General features: G+C 49.5%; 1 protein-coding gene across 9 annotated transcripts; it reads left to right on the forward strand.

Annotated features, from left to right (window-relative positions):
- The first annotated feature begins 571 nt into the window (after nucleotides 1–571).
- On the forward strand, nucleotides 572–14,907 carry CFAP251 (cilia and flagella associated protein 251). Of its 9 annotated transcripts, none has more exons than XM_085238516.1 (23): nucleotides 572–1,036; nucleotides 1,787–1,954; nucleotides 2,067–2,198; nucleotides 2,392–2,501; nucleotides 2,627–2,735; nucleotides 3,086–3,166; nucleotides 3,260–3,337; nucleotides 3,544–3,588; nucleotides 3,997–4,214; nucleotides 4,465–4,491; nucleotides 4,607–4,780; nucleotides 5,938–6,185; nucleotides 6,267–6,415; nucleotides 6,534–6,707; nucleotides 6,939–7,123; nucleotides 7,436–7,547; nucleotides 7,755–7,918; nucleotides 9,485–9,575; nucleotides 9,670–9,702; nucleotides 9,785–9,928; nucleotides 12,388–12,616; nucleotides 13,821–13,922; nucleotides 14,664–14,907. In XM_085238516.1, exons 1-23 carry the CDS (start codon nucleotides 587–589, stop codon nucleotides 14,774–14,776), a joined length of 3,336 nt encoding a protein of 1,111 aa, XP_085094642.1. In that variant the 5' UTR covers nucleotides 572–586; the 3' UTR covers nucleotides 14,777–14,907. The 9 variants fall into 9 exon arrangements, with proteins under 9 accessions (XP_085094642.1, XP_085094643.1, XP_010718435.2 ...); XM_085238517.1 differs by having other exon boundaries at nucleotides 4,057–4,214; XM_085238518.1 differs by having other exon boundaries at nucleotides 855–1,036; nucleotides 1,708–1,954.
- The last annotated feature ends 1,276 nt before the right edge of the window (nucleotides 14,908–16,183 follow it).

The following is a 16,183-nucleotide window of genomic DNA, read 5'->3' on the forward strand; positions in this document are numbered from 1 at the left end:
GCACAACGGAGTGAGCAAACTCCTGCTCTCAGGGAACTCATTTCCCTGTCACTGTGGAGGATGTCTGCAGTGTGATGTAACAAAGCTCTGTGGAGCTCTGTAGAAGTGCATGTCCTGGCTGTGTGCTCTGATCACTGTTCCCATTGGTGATAGGACTGGATCAATTCCAGCAAGTGAAAAAACACAGTTCTGTTGCAAAACCTGCCATCTTGCACTCAGTAAAAATGTTTTTTTGGGACTGGCCCCATTTATTCACCACCAATTGTTTTCAATCCACTTCTTTGGGTCACAACTTTGTTACTTAAGCCATGATTCCCCACTCACCCGATGCAGCAGGTTGGAAGGAGCACATGGCGGCTGCGCGGCAGCTCCTCAGGTCGCTGAGATGGTTTGTGCTGATAACAGAATTGCTTTCCTCTCCCAGCAGGGCACCAGGCTCGTGCTGGGCAGAAGGAAAAACAAATTAGATTTAGAAATTGTTATTATTTGAGCTTAATAGCATGTCTGAAATCGGCAGTTGGGAGAGCCTGGAGCTGATTAGAAGGCAGCAATGACTCGGGGTGGTGGTGGAGAGCTGCATCCCCATATGGGCATCATCCTGATGGAGTGCTTTGTGCAGAGGGTCAGTGCTGCCTCTATAGGGCAGCTGGTGGGGATAACAAGGGGACATGGAAGAGATGCAGAGTGGATGAGCCCTCTCACAGTGCTTTCCAGTCCGTTGCTGGCAGCAGCCGTTGCAGCTGTTGCCCGGGGAACAGCAGTTGGATGCAAACAGAAGCGTCAGGCGCAGGAGAGCCTGATCAGAGCTGGGCAGCAGGGCTCTGCCTGCCTGTTGGTGCTCAGGGAAAGTGTTACTGGGACTGAAAGGGTGCTCCGGGGCCCTATCCTCCTCCTGTGGCCAACTGGAGTAAAAACATTTTGGCGGCTTCTTGGACAGAGACTGGAGGTAAGGATGGATGACTCAAGTGACACTGCACTGAAGGAGTCGTCCCCAGATGGACAGATGCATCGAGAGGCAGCAATGCCACCCCAACAGGTGAGGGCAAGCTGTGCCTGGTGCAGGGTGCCTGGACCCCATCCCAGCACTGGGACAGTTTGTCACCAATGTCCCCTGGGGACACAGAATAGGGACCCCATGCTGCAGTGTCTCCCCTTGCTTGGGGATGGGACCAAAACCAGCCCCATTTGGAGCTGCAAATTGCAGAGCTTAGGTGAATGGCAGTTTCCATTCAGCTCCTCCCATTTCCCTTTAGTTATTAGGTGTTATTATTTGTTATTGCTCTGTAGGTTCAGCCCAGCTGTCAGTATTTGCTGAGCAATTGAACTGCCCCTGAGTTATGTGTGTGATGTGATCCTGACCTTGGGCTGAATGAAATGTTACCTGACCTCACCTGGAACCATGGCTACGGCATCCATGCTGAGCTCACATGATGGAGAAAGCAAGGGGCCCTGTGGAAAGATGCAAAAACTGATCTGGAGCCACAAGAGAAGGGACTCAGAGCAGGGGAAGCCTCCTTGGTTCCCCCTGGGATGTTTAATTCATTTATGAGAGGCAGTGGGATTTTTCTGCTTCAATTTTTCAACTGCTTACCAGTCAGCACATTTCAGGGGATCCCTTTTTGTGTCTCAGCCCTATCCCATGACACGATCCCCTTTTTTCACTCCATTTTGCCATCATACCTTTACCCATCACTAACTGGTGTGTAGGACATGGCAAGGGGAACAGCAAAAAGAGCAGCTTCAGGTCTGGGAGCAGCGCGGACTCCATCATCTCTCCCTTTCCAAGGACTCCATGGCTGCTGCCCAGGAAGATGGAGCTCTGGGAAATGCTGCAGCAGCTGCACCTCAGAGGGCTCCTGGAGAGCTGGAGGAGCGCAGCGATGCTCCCAGCCGTGTGTGGGGTGCGCAGCCTGGCCTGCTATTCCAGGGAGAGAAGCAGAGCTGCCACCCTCTCGTGAGTATTACTGGCCAGGATAGCAGCTCTGGGACACCATGCTCTGCCCTGCTACCTCAGGGGATTTGGAGGCAGTCTTTCCCCTACTACTAAGAACCTCTTCTTCCCACAGAGCCTGTCCTGGGCGCTGGGCTACAACAGCAGCCTGGCTGTGCACAGCATTGAGGATGGGATGCTGCTGTATGTCTGTGCCCACACAGTGGTGGTCCACGATGTCCTTGGCAGCAGGCAGCACCACCTGCAGGTCTGCAGGCCTCTTCTATCCCTGAGTGCCTTTTTTCCATCCCTGGGCCTGGTGTGGTAGCCACGAAGGTGGTTTGGGGCTGCTCGGAGTGGGGCTAGGGGGAGGAAAATGGAAGACTCTTGGATGGGAAGATAGGAAATTCCTCCAGCCAAGCAGCTCTGGAGCTCCCAGGTGCTTCTCTCCTCCTTCCCAGGGTCATGCAAATGCCATCTCATGCCTGTGTGTCAGTGAGGACAGGCGCTGGGTTGCCACTGCTGACCAAGGTCCAGACCCTTTGGTCATCATATGGGATGCCTTTTCCGGGTGAGCCTCCATGCAAACCTCCCGTATCCTTCATAGGGACAACACTCTGTTTAACATCCATTCCAGCAGACACTCTCCTGTCTACACATTCTGCCAGGAGTGCCCATGAGGGTTTTTCCACACAGGATCCCGGTGCGCACCATCTTTGACAGCCATGCAGGCAGTGGGGTCTGCGCTATCGCCATCTCCCGGGATGCAAAGTGTTTGGTTACCATCAGTGCTGGCATGGTGCAGGTGAGGCTATTTCCTCTTTTGTGTTTTCTTCTTCAAGATTTTTCTTGTGGGTCTGTCAAGATCTTTCTTGCTAAGCCATTGGGGGATAGGTTGGGATTTCATTAAAAGGAATGCTGCAGAGCTGAGAGAGAAGGTCTGAAATTGGGATGAAAACTTCTGACTCTGCTGTGCTCACATTAAGGCAGCTCCTCACACTGTTTCCTGAAATTAAGCCATCCAGCTGTGCTGAGTTATCCTGCTCCAGCCTTTTTTGCCCCTCATGCTCTGCAGCTGGAGGGGTTGGGGCTCACTCAGCCAAGCTGGAAATTCCCAGGAGGCCACAAACGTCTCCTGGTTTCTCCCCATGCCAGAGGGTCTGTATGTGGAGGTGGACATATCCTGATGAGAGCCCCGTGTGTTATGTGGAGCTGAGCCCTGAGTTTGGCTTCCAGGTGAGGAACTCGGGCACCACACTTTGCTCGGTGAAAGAATAAGCAGGAGACATCACTGCTTGCCATTAACATGACTCTCCCCTTTGATTTCAGGATTTTGTCATTTTTAATCCCCAAAATCCCTATGAGTTTGTCAGCAACAGCAAAACCCAAGTGATATTTTATCTGTGGGTGAGTAGGACCACAAAAAGTTAATCTGCTGGTACCTGATGTGCTCCCTACCTCTCCCACTCATGCTGCCATGGGTGTTTGGGCGCCTTGTGGTGGTCACAGCTTCTGGAAGAGGAGCAGGGGTGGGGAGATGCATCTCCGTGGGCTCTGAGAGATTAGAGAAGGCAAATGTTCTCGTTTGGACACACACTCTGCTCTCTCTGCAGGGTGGTGCTGGTTTGCAGTACAGCACTCCTCCTTTGACCAAGCAGGTGAGTGCGCAAGGAGCCACGGGGATCTGCAGCAGCCCTGTCCCTTCCTGTTCCCCTTTGCCAAAGTAGTGGCCATGTCCCCAGATGTCCCCAGGGCTTCCTAAGGGGACAAGGTTGCCCAAGATAAGGCCAGGAGTGGCATCTCCCACATACATCATTCTATCATAGAATGGGTTGGGTTGGGGGAGAAGCTTAAAGCCCATCCAGCTCCCACCCCTGCCATGGGCAGTGTTGCCAACCACTAGATCTGGTTGCCCGTGGCCCCATTCAGCCTGGCCTTCTGGGCTCTACTCCCAGTGGCCACGTGCTGGCAATGGTCCCACCATGAGGCAGGGAGGGAATGTCACATCGAGGAACCAGACGGGAGAACCAGCACCCAGCACTGACCCACCACTGCTCTCCTGACAGACCTTTGGCAGCACAGTGGGACACTTCACCCAGTCAGCTTTCCATTTCAACGCCACGCAGGTGCTGACGGGCACTTCGGCTGGGAAGGTGGTGGTGTGGGATGTGGAGAGAAAGCGGGGGCTGGCCAAGGAGCCGCAGGGCAGGCTGCATGGCATGAAGGCCACCAAGCTGGTGCCGATGCAGGAAGAAAGTCTGACAGTGCTGTTGGTGTTGGAGAGGTAAGGAGGTGACGTTGCCCGTACGGTACAGTCCTCGGAAGCTCAGGGCTTGGCCGTGGGCCCGGAGCTGTGCTCGGCCTCCGGGGCTCTGCCGGCAGAGGGAGCAGACGGTCTCCGAGCAGCTCGGGATGGGGCGCAGCGCTTCTGTGCTTCTCGTGCTTTTGGGCAGAGAAAGGGCAAAAGGGAAGAGATCTCTCTCGACTTAGCGAGTTCCCCGTTTCGAGTAAATACTTTCCAGGATATTCTGTAGGCTTCATCACACTGTGTGCTCCTCACGGTGAGTTTTTATTTTTTCCCATGGGTTGCACTGGTGGAACAAAGAACAGGATGGACCTGAGCCATTTGGAGCATGAATTCTCCCACCCCATAACACATTGCTTCCTTCCTTCCAGCTGCATAGTGACAGGGGATGTGAGAGGCCAGGTGAAGTTCTACAATGGGCACCTGCAGCTCCTGGCCTGCTCTGACCACAGCGGTACGGGTCCCATTCAGTCCATCTCCTTCTCCAAAACTCCTTCAGATCCTCCTGGTGCCTCTTCTACCAGCAGCCACCCCTTTGCTGCTAGGTGAGCATTCCTGTGTAAATGCAGCTCTTCTGCATCTTCCAGCACTGGTCATGGAGTGTCCCCAGCACATCCCTAGCTACGAACTGGGTGCCACAGTGCTGGATAAGTGTTACTGCTGGCTTGGGGACAGCCAGCTGGGCATGGAGCTGAGCAGCTTGTCACACAGCTGGTACACCACGCAGGGCTAATGCTGAGCCCATGGCTCCCACCGAGCCCCTTAATCCCCTGCTTAACCCTCCCCCAGGTGGCTATTTCCAGTTGTATTTTATCGCTGCTGGGTGAGATAATCCAGGTGGTGGTGAGGAGAATGCATGGCCTGGGGGCTTGGGGCAGCAGCACCATAGGGTGCCTGAGGAGCTCTATGAAGTCTGCAAACCAGATGCTGTGTTGTGGGGCTGCAAACCACATGTCTGTCAGTCCTGTCTGAAGTTCTGCTGGCAGCATTTATCTGTAGCTGCTCATTTTTCCAAAGAGCCACATGGGACAGGTTCCTCTCCAAGATGGAGCCCTGGGAGGTGTCTATTATCCCACATCAGTTATTGCTGTATTCTCAGGCGTGTCACCATGCCCCAGTTCCTGGGGTTCACCCCTGATCTTCTATCAGAATCTAAGCTTCATACCTGGGTGGGCTGATGGCAGTATGCACTTACTCTGTTGTACATGTGGTCATTCAGATGCCTGCTTTGCCCACCACCTCACCATGCTGCAGCTGGGAGGGCTGAATGCACAACCACAGGCTACTGTCCACATCACAGCTCCCACTCTGTCCCCTGATCTCCTACGTGATATCATGGCCAACTCTGAAACCCTACCTATGGTGACATGTGACAGGACTATTCGGGGAACCCTTAATCACTCATTTGTCCATCTCACACACCGACAAGCTTCAAATGGTAAAAGCTGACCAGATGTCGTTCTTCTGCCTTGCGTACCCCAGTAGAAAAGGGAACTGGCTGCAATGTCTTCTGCTGGAGACTTCTCAGGTCATGAACACAAAGTGCCACCTGTCTTCCAGGTCCAGAAGTCTTTGCATATTGTATATTAGAATATATCACGATTGTCCAGCTAAGTTGCCAAAAAGAGACTGTAACATTGCTCAGAGGGATACGAGCCAGCTAGTCTGATTCATCTAATTCTGTTTTTCTCACACCAATCAGGAACTTTATCCTTTCAACCTCTGATGCAACAGTGCTCCGTGTTGCGACAGATGGGACAGACTTTGAAAAAGTCATGAAAGAGGCCAAGAAAGCAGTGACGGCCATTGCATGCCATCCTCAGCAGTCGTGGCTTGCCATGGGCAGTCACTGCGGGCTGCTGAAGGTGTGGGACTACAAGCAGCTCCAGCTCCTTGTGAGCAGGATATTCTCCAGTGCTGGAGTCCAGTGCCTGTCCTATGATCCTGCAGGTATCTTAGAGCTGTGATGTCTCTAAGTATCAAGCATGGAGGTGGGAGCGCGTTGGGATTGCTTTCTGTTGGGCTTTGCAGGCTCCTTCCTGGCCGCTGGTCTTACCGATGGGAGCGTGCATGTCCTCGATGCCATTTCCCTGCTGTCCTGCTGTGAGGTGTTCAGGTTCTCGCGGGGCCCCATAACTCACGTCCAGTTCTCCCATGACTCTGAGTACCTCGCAACTGCTGTAAGCTTGCTCGCTTCTTCCTGAGGTGTACATGTGTATGTGCCGTTCCTGGGGTAGCCCTAGGAGCTGGGAATTGCCATGGGATCATGCTGCATTGACTTCTGCATTCTCGTTCCAGGATGAAAAATATGCAGTGACTGTTTACAAAAGGGTTCTGCAGAATGAGCGTAGGTGCTGGGAACACCTGGCAGGGCTGCACTCCCACTACAAGCCCATCCGGAGCATCCTGTTTGGGATCCAGCTGGATGGCAGTGAGCCCCGGCTGCTGAGCCTTGGGGAGGACAGGCAGCTGGTACAGCCACGGGAGGACGGGACTGGGGCTTTGGGCTTGTGGAGGGACACTCAGCCTGTGGCTCTGCAGCTTCCCACCAGTTCCATTTGTTTGTCAGCCTGGCACTGGGGCAGACCTGTAGTTGGAATGATCTGGGTTTGGGGATGCTCACCCTCAATGGCTGCTCCATGTGATTAATCCATCAGGTCTACTGTGATGGCAGGTCACTGTGCTTCCTGGTCTTTCCTCCAGATTGAATATGACCTGAGCAGCAGCAGCAAAGACCAGCTGGTGGTCCTGCACAGACATCGTGTAGAGCAGGCTGCAGTGCCCCTCTGCTTGGCCTGGTATCCACATTTCAGCACCGAGTCCTTCATCCTCACGGCCAACAGCTGCTACAAAATGAAGCTCTACAATGCAACAACCAAAATGTGCAGGTAGAAAGCCTTCCTTCTGGGAAGGTCATGGCTGCAAGTCACTTCAGTCTACCCATGGACTTGGGACGCAGCAGTTGGACACAAGATGATATAATTGGAGCCCACAGAAGCAGCAGAGAATGATCTCTGAGCACTACATTTCTCTCTTAGCTCTGGTGTTGTCCCCTCTAGACAGGATTATGTCCTATCCTGGTGTTACAAAGCCATTGCACGCACCACACCTTCCCTCATCCACCCATCCTGGCGCACCACAGCCATTCAGACACGGGAAAATATTTTGTGAGAATGGGTGACAATGTTGTTTGCCTTTAGAAAGACTCTTCTGGGACCAACCTATGGCTCACCACTGGAGAAGATGCAAATCCTGCCAAAGAGTGCTGCAGAGCCCCAGAAGCGCTATCTGGCATACATTACCAAGGACAAGGTGTGGGGCACCAACCTTCTGCCATCTGGGTATTTGTGGAGCATTTTGGGCTTGGCTGGGGGGCTTGTAGGGACAAGAGAAGTGAACACTTGCAGGATGGAGGCACTTGGAACTCCTTCTTTTAGACAAGGCTGGTCGCACAGGGCACAGTAATGATTCAGCCTTCCTGAGGAGCCCCTGCCCTCACCATCTGCTCTTCCCATACAGGTGGGCCTGCAGATTCTGCCCGTTGATGGTAACCCTCACAAGTCCTCAGCTTTCATTTGCCATCCAGATGGTGCTTCTGACCTGGCCATCTCCTACGATGGGCGCTACATCTTTACGGCTGGGGGGAGTGACCGCACTGTTCTAAAGTGGGAGGTGAACCTAAAGTGAGTACCACAGAATGGAGAAGGGAGCCTGGGAGTGGCTTTCCACAGCTGCTTCACACAGACAACAGTCAATGGGGAGCTGACCTGGTTAGTGGCTGTGGTCAGTGACTGAGCACCTAAAATACTGCAGTCTAAATGCCAAGATGTGGAGGGTTGTCTGGTCCTTGTCAGAGCCTGGCTGCTGTGATGGAGATTGCCCAGGGTAGAAGATCAGGAGAGAGCATATGGTACAACAAGTCTGCTCTCCAAATGGAAGAGGCCAGCATTTGTGAGGAAATCCCTGCTGCATTTGAAGGCTGAATTTAGCACAAGCCACTGTAATCCTATAAAGCTTTGCTTACATGAGTAAGAGGACTGCAGTAAATGGAGTGGCTGAGGTGCCCTGGGCTCTGGTCCATGATGCCAGGACATGGGCTTATATTGCTTGCCTTGTCAAGGAGACCAGTTGCCTGATGGGTGTGCATTTGAGAAGGGAGCAGCAACAGCCAATAGCCTAAAAACAGCTGTGGTCTCATATTTTTGCCTTTGGGGTGCACTGACCCTGTGAAATGCCCTTCATCTTCCAATGAGGAAGGCTCCATAGCTAAGTATGGGGTGGTCCCAAATAAGATGATTCCTGCAGATGCTGCTCACAGAGCTGAAGGGTGCAGAGCTCACTCACCTCTACACACCACAGCAGTGAGACCTGGCTGCGAAGGCACCAAGCTTATTTATTTTTCTTTTCCACTTTGTGTGGCTTAAGCAGTCGGGGGTCAGAATAAGCGACGTTTTAAGGAAGGCAATGGAATATAAACGATCCTTCTTTATAATGGTTGGCCATAGTCCAGGCAACATTGAGTTTCTGTGTAATTTGTTTTTGGAGCGGACGTCTTGATGAGCTAATTATCATTTTATTGCTGCTCCTGGCATCTTGTGCATCTCCACTGTGTTTAATACCCAAATAACTTAATTATGAAAAAAGCATGAAGCTAGCAAAAACTGAAGCAGCACTATGGAGCTGTGCATCAGAGCTGCAGCCCTGCTACCAGCATTCGGGCTGCTTTGGCTTAATATGGGCAGCACCTGTGGCACCATCACTCGCTCTTGTACTGAGTTATGGGGGAAGAATGTGTCAGATCAAGAGTGGGGAGCTCAGCTTTGTGTGGTTTCTTGCAAGCACCAAGCCCCAGCGCTCCGCATGCTCAAAATGCTGATCTAGCTAATTCATCTCCCTCAATGTCTCTATAAGGAAGCAGGAAAGCAAAGTGCCAGACACCCAGCTCAAGTCCATGGAAAAGCTGTTGGCTCCCCGCCCTGTGCTCATTCCACTAAACAAGAGGACCATTCAGCAATAGTTAATTCCCACACTGTGCTATTGTATGTAAAACCTGGGTATGAAATATGCTGTAGAATTGCAGGCTGGTGATAAAATTGCACGTGGTTCAAAGCAGTGCCTCCCCTTCCTGCACTCTGCGGCCTGGGGATTTTATTTATTTATTGAAAGTGTCTCCAAACAATGACTAGAAAGGGAAATGAGAATTCTCTCCCCGTGTGAACCCTTCCTGCACCGCCTTCTCTCTGTGCCAGTGCCTTGGAAGCTGCCGCATCCCTGGGTGGGGAGGACCTGGTCCCGTTCTACAGACTGCTGGATGGCGGCCAGGACGGTGAATTCTTCAGGGTAATTGCGCTCACTGTGATCTCCATGCTGCAACATCTGGTTGGAGTTTAAGATTCATTTATACAGGCCTGACATTTCTTTATTTTTTGTCCAGATCGCCTTTAACAGCAGTCTCATTGATATGACTGTTAGTAAATCTTAAATGAAGCCTTATCTTCTTCGCCTGTTGGAAGCTGAACTTTACAGTATCTCGTTTGAATCCCTCACAGGAGCTGGAAGACTATTTCTACTATGTGCAGCTGCGCAGCCATGGCATTGATATGCTGGAGAGCAGGCAGGTGTCAATGTACATTCCCTTGGAGGAAATTCCTTCTGTAATGAGAGCAATGGGATTTTATCCATCCGAGGAAGAGGTCAGTCCTTTGTTTTTATGGTTGTGCTTAAAAAAACAAACAAACAAAAAAAAACCACACACAAAAAAACCAAAAAAACTAGAATGATTGCATTTCAAATTGGGCACTAGGATGAAATTATTCACCCAAAGGGCTGCCAGGCACTGGCACGGGCTGCCCAGGGAGGCAGTGGGGTTGCTGTCCCTGGAACTGCTCAGGAAATGTTGAGATGTGGCACTGAGGGACATGGCTACTGGGCATAAAGGGCATGGATTTGGGTTGGACTTGGTATTAGTGGTCTTTTCCAACCTTAATGATTCTTTGACTTACCGAGTGCCCTAGGGCCAGATTCAGACCTTAGGCATATTGGATGGCTCCAGGGAATATCCACTGTGCTTTGGTCCCTCCGTGACTTCCAGGAGTATTTGAATGTCTTCACTTGTTGTTGGGCTGTGCGCTGAGGCTGTGGTTATTAGGAGTACCACCAGGTCAGGTCTGAATCCTCCATGCAGTGCAGTGTGGGTAGAAGCACTCAGTTCTGTGACTCTGAGTATTGACAGAGCATCTTTTTCTTGTTCTGTCTTGGGTTGCTCAAAGAATAATTTTAGATGGAGCCAGCAGCCTTTATTCCCATGGAACTTAAAGCTCTTTCATAACTGATAACTCTGCAGACGCTCTCTCTGAGCTTGCCTTTCAGGCTGCAGCAGTGGAGCTTCCTATCAAACATTTCTCAAAAGCTTTTCAGCCTCAGATTTTACAGCAGGCAAAGGCAAGCAATTTAATAAGGATTCGGCTGCTTCTCTCTTTGCAGCTGTTTCTACAAGGCTGTTTGCATTGTATACAGACCTAATATGTAATGTTACAACCTGGCAAAAGGGCAATTAAAGCACATATGAAAAAAAATAATTACTGAATCTGATGCAAGGAGATTTAAATAACAAGCTCCTCGAGCCACCTACAGCCCTACAATGTACAAGGGGTTCCTAGGGGAAGCAGCACATCGCTGTGTTCCTCCCTCCCCCCAAACTCCTCAGGGATGTTTTCCAAGCTGGAACTGCTTTGTCCTTGTGTCAGGCTGTGGTGTCATTCCCTTGCAGTTTGTTGGAACTTCTCTTGGCTCATTGCATTTTTGCCTCCTGTACAGAGAGTACGTATTCCTCTGGGAAATGTCTCCGGAAGAATGGCTGTTAGCCCTCCACTCAAATCAAAATCGCAACACTATTTCAGGAATGGAAATAAGTGCTAAACTGCTGCTAAGTGTAGGCAACCGACAATCTGCTTTCCAAAGCAGGCAGGACAGCATTAAAATACAGAAAGTCTGTCTCTCTCTGGAGTGTTTTAATAAAGGAAAAACAGAAAGGAGAAAAAAGCAGCTTGGACTGAGTAGTGAGGCTTTTGGGAATTGGTGTTTTTCCTTTGTAGTTCAGTGGGGCTGATATAAAACCTAATCCCAGATCAGCTATAGCTGACTCGAATTGGCTATTCTCACCTGGCATGGCGTTTGCTGCACGAAAAAAAAAGAGAAAGCTGAGATTTCCCTCTTCCCTGGGCTTCATTCAGTGGAAAAACTTGTGACAAGAGGACAAAGGCTCAAGGCTGAACACAAAGTTCTCCCCAGGGAGGTCTTGCATCAGCTTCCCTCCTGGGGCAGCACGTTCAGTGCACACTGGCATGGGACACTGTTTGTGTTTGTGAGGGGCTGCTCCATTGGACATGAGCACATGGAGGGCACTGAGCAGAAGCCCTAAGGAAAACCACAGGCACTAAGCACGGCTGGTCACCGAGAGCAGAGCAAAAGACCCAGCTGCTCCTGTCAGGGAGGGTGCAATAAAGGGGCACAATCGCTGGTACCTGCTGGGGTGTGTGGTTCCGCTCTGCTGCCTGCTTGGGTCAGGACTCCGTGCACAGTCTTCTCTGGTGGGCTGGTGAATTTACTGCTCTGTGGTTTGCTGCCTGAGTTCCCCAGAGTGCAGGCACAGCTGCAGCAAGGGTACGGGTGACAGCTGCGAAGTCACGGGGTGCTCTCATCACTCAGTCCCCGGGGAAGGTTTCTTCCCCATCTCACATTAGTAACATGTAACAACCAGGGCAAAATGCTTTTCTGATAGGGACAGAGACAGGCCAGAATTCTGCAGGAATTACGCTATTGCATTATTGCAATTTTGAGCACAAAAATCTCACTGACCCTTGCTTCATTCTAGAATAACTCATTGTCACCACTAAGGACAATCACATAGACACTAATAGAGGAAATCCAAAATAACTACATATTTGCTACCCCTATCTTTAGCTAAGGTGATAAGAACGAGCACATAATCGTTAGTCATGTCCGTCCTCAGCTGCTGAGCTGATTGCTGGGCTGTGGCTGTGACACCTGCAATGCACACAGCCATGCTACACTGCCCTTTGTGGCACTGGAAACTGGCCCGATGCCCTTCAACAAGCAGATGTGTAACAGTTTTTCTTGCCTTCATTTTCAGATTGAAGAAATGATAAATGAAGTAAAATTCAGTGAGTTTGTGGATACTGGAGAACAAGTGACAAAAATCAATTTAAGGGATTTTATCAAACTTTATATAAATCATCGGCCCGCGTTTGGCTTGTCAATGAAAACAATACGCCAAGCATTTCAAGTCCTTGGTTATGAGAATGAGAATGGCGACAAAGTTATTGACAGAGGAGACTTGCTGTCACTCCTACAGTGCAGGGGTGAGTTATTTCTTTTCTAATATTAGTTCTACGCTTGCTAGTTCTGTCTTCAATTTCAGAATGTATTCACTGCAGCAAAAAATTAATGTGAAACTATAGCTTGGTAACCAGGGCAGGCATGGGGAGCCACCCGCCTTAGGAGTTTAAGTTGAATGATCACGCCTGTTGTCTCAGCTGTACTTCTCTTGCTGCTCTGGAAATCTCTGCAGGCCTGAAGGATCTCGTCTGTCAAATGATGAGCATGGATCTTGGCAGATCATATCTTCCTCCAGTATACCCCTATCCAAATTAGCATCATCTTCGCCAGTCACGTAGGCTCCAGAAAGGTCACAGAAAGCTGGAGAAGAGAGGGACAAGAAAGGAGGGATGAAAATGGTCAGCCTTGGACTGAAATCTGAAAAGATGTGTTGGTTTAATTCAGCTTAGTCAGAAAGAATGTCATGAGTATACATATAAACATACTTATGGCCAACGCCAGAGTGATAGATCATGTACTCCTAATGGCATGCTCCTGCTGTCAAAAAAGGGAGATTGTAATGCAGCTGAACACTAAAATGGGTAAAGGGAAGTGCTTCTTTTACTCAGTACATCACCCGGTAATACTTACAACAAAGATCTGTGTAAACCAAGGACTGAAGCAATGTGGAAAGGTTAGTTATTTATATGGATGGTGTGAACATCCATAAATAGATAATTAGATAGGATAGAACAGTTTCATAACAGATCTATAACCTCATGCTTGAGGACACAAGCCAGCCACTAGCTGGGAACAAACACTGTGTTCAGATCTCCCAGGATATTAGATTATGACTTTCCTGCTCAAGCTTCTTCCTCCTCTGTGCAGAATAGCTGTTGGCATAGGCACAGGTCTACATGGTCCATGTTTTGTCCTAGGCCACAGATTCTTTAGTGGGAACAGCAGCTCAGGCTCCTGCAAGCACAAAGTAGCCTCAAGAGCTGTATGCATCAGAGTTTCTCCATTTAATAGATATTTTTGCCCCAAATCCACGCAAGACACAAGAACCATTTTCCTTGGAATTAATATTTTCCAGTGCTAGGATCACGTGTTTCAGTTGGTGACGTGGTCTGTGTCTTAGAAAAACCAAATCTTCCAAACTACCTATTTTGTTTGTTCACAGTTCTTGCAGTTTTTGTGCTGATGACACCATAACCCAAGGGGGTGTTTTTGTTTTAATGCATACAGGAGAGCATATGATGGAGGATGAGCTGGCACTGTGTCTGTCTGCCCTGCTGGGCAGGCATCCAATGGGAGGAAGATCTGACCTGGACGTATGTGATCCCTCAGGTATGAGATCAGCATTTTGCATTGCACAGAGGCAGGACTGATTCAATTTCCAAACAAAATGATTTAAATTGCAAGCCCGTTACCCTGTTAGGCCAAGAGCTGTCAAAAACACTCAGGATTGCAAGAACAGATATAGACCCACAGGTTGTCCTTCATCCATGCAACAGTTGTATGGGTGTACCTAAAAATAAATGAACAACAAAATGTAACAGGAACCTGACAGGATAACATTACTGTTTATCTGCTGGATTGGAAATGGAACTGCAAACACACAGTTGAAGGTTTACACGCCAAAGGCAAAAAGGAATTCTGCCGCATGCAAATTACAGCATTGATTTCATCCAAGCAGCAGTACACATTGTAACAGAATGACCACATTTGTGTACATTTTATGTCCTAGACTACACCAGCCTAGAGCAGGAACCCTTGTACTGCACACACACAGTGCAGCCCCTGCATGCCTTTGGGATTGCAGGATCTCATCAGATCAATGGAGTATAGTAGCTGTCTTCCATCCCTTGACTCTTCTGAGGTGTAGGTATCCACTGCAAAGTGAGACAGCCCACAGACTTGACAGTGTTTCCCCGATGACATGTAAGCTAGTAAAACAGTACTTCGTGATTACTGCATACATTGCTAAAAGCATTCAATTCACTTATTGCTACTTATAAGTTTTATTATTCTGGAATGCCATGTTTACACTGCTCTTGTGTGTCTCGTGTTGTCATTGCTGCTTTCCAGGTGCAGCAGCTTTGATGGAAGAAGAAATTCCAGAGCAAATCACAGCAGAGAGATTCACTGCCGGCATTCTTGGCCTATCCATTGCTGAGCCAGAAAAAAGAACAGTAAAATGAGATGGATAATTCATCTGTGAAGACTCAGAATGGTAGCTGCCACCGTTTTCTATTCATTTCTAGTTTCCAAACTCCTCAAGTACCTGTGAAATATATATTATTTGTTTATTAAAAACTGTTGCGTAGCTTCAGATTATTCAAACTCTACGTTAACCCCCTGTTTAGCACATGCCACAAGCAATGGGAGCAAATCCATTTCCCAATCTTACATGTTCCTAATACTGCACCCTCTGTTCTGCTACAGCAGAAGGTTTTCATTTGGAAATATCTTTGGAAGCATTTCTGCTGCCAGGGCGAGGCCCACACCTCCAGTGCCCCCTTCCACAGAACTGGCTGAAATGTGGCCTGGGTAAATACGGCGCTTTCCAGAAAGGATCTTTGCAGAAAGCTGCATGAAAACTCTGTTTCTAAAGACCTCTACCTGAGTTCACTGAGCCTTTGGAGAACATGGGTTTGTAGAGCATGGCACAATGATTAGCACACTATGTTTTTGCATGGATCATCCCTACCCCCAGCTAGAGCTGTCTTAGTACTCTTTTCAGGTGGGCTTTATACCAGATGCAGTCTATTTCCATTATGCAAAGGGGGTATTTATTTGTGAAACAAATAATATAGCAAAAAAGCTATATAGAAGTATCGATTATATACACTGTTCTGTGCAAAATGCTTGGATAGGTATGAGCATATTTGTAACTATGCGGACAAAGGTGCCAGCAAGGAACACTGTGATATACATTCAAACCAGTTTTCTATTTCGGCCTTTAAAACTTTGTTTTCCCTTCTGCAGCAGCTCCAATTAGCAGCGTAATACCAATGGGACAGCATCTTACGGTGTTTTGTGTAAACAGCATAATGAGGCTGACACAAGTTGCCGTGGAAAGATCAGTGAAGTGCTGTTGAACACGCTTCCTTCTTTACATCATCCTCAGCATCAATTTGAATAATAATGCGGGCCCTCCAGAAGCGTTCCTCTCAGTGGCAGTGTTTTTTAAACAGAGCCACTCCACGCTCTGGAAGCGTCTGTGGTCACGCAGTTAGCACGGTGAGGTGTGTGCTGCTTTATGAGGAGGTCCAGCAGTACGGTGCTCGGTGTACCGTGGGTCTGCGATGCGCATCTGTGTCAGGAGGTTGTGTTGAGGAGCAGCTGAAGGTCGTGGCTTTGCTCAGCATGGAGGGGGCTGAGGGGAGGCTGCGTGGCGGCCTGTGGCTCCTCATAGAGGAGCAGAGCGGCAGGTGTTCGGCTCCATCTGGGGACCAACGACCCAACCTGAGGGAACAGCGCGAGGAGGGCGGCTAACGGGAAGATTCTGCACCAGAGGGCAGCGGGCGCACAGCGGGCTCCCCAGGGCGCGGTCCCAAATCGCTGGAGGTCAAGGACCGTTCGGACAACGCTCTGAGGCACAGGGA

This window comes from Meleagris gallopavo, chromosome 17, assembly GCF_905368555.1.
Source record: "Meleagris gallopavo chromosome 17, MGAL_WU_HG_1.1, whole genome shotgun sequence".
NCBI lineage: Eukaryota > Metazoa > Chordata > Aves > Galliformes > Phasianidae > Meleagris > Meleagris gallopavo.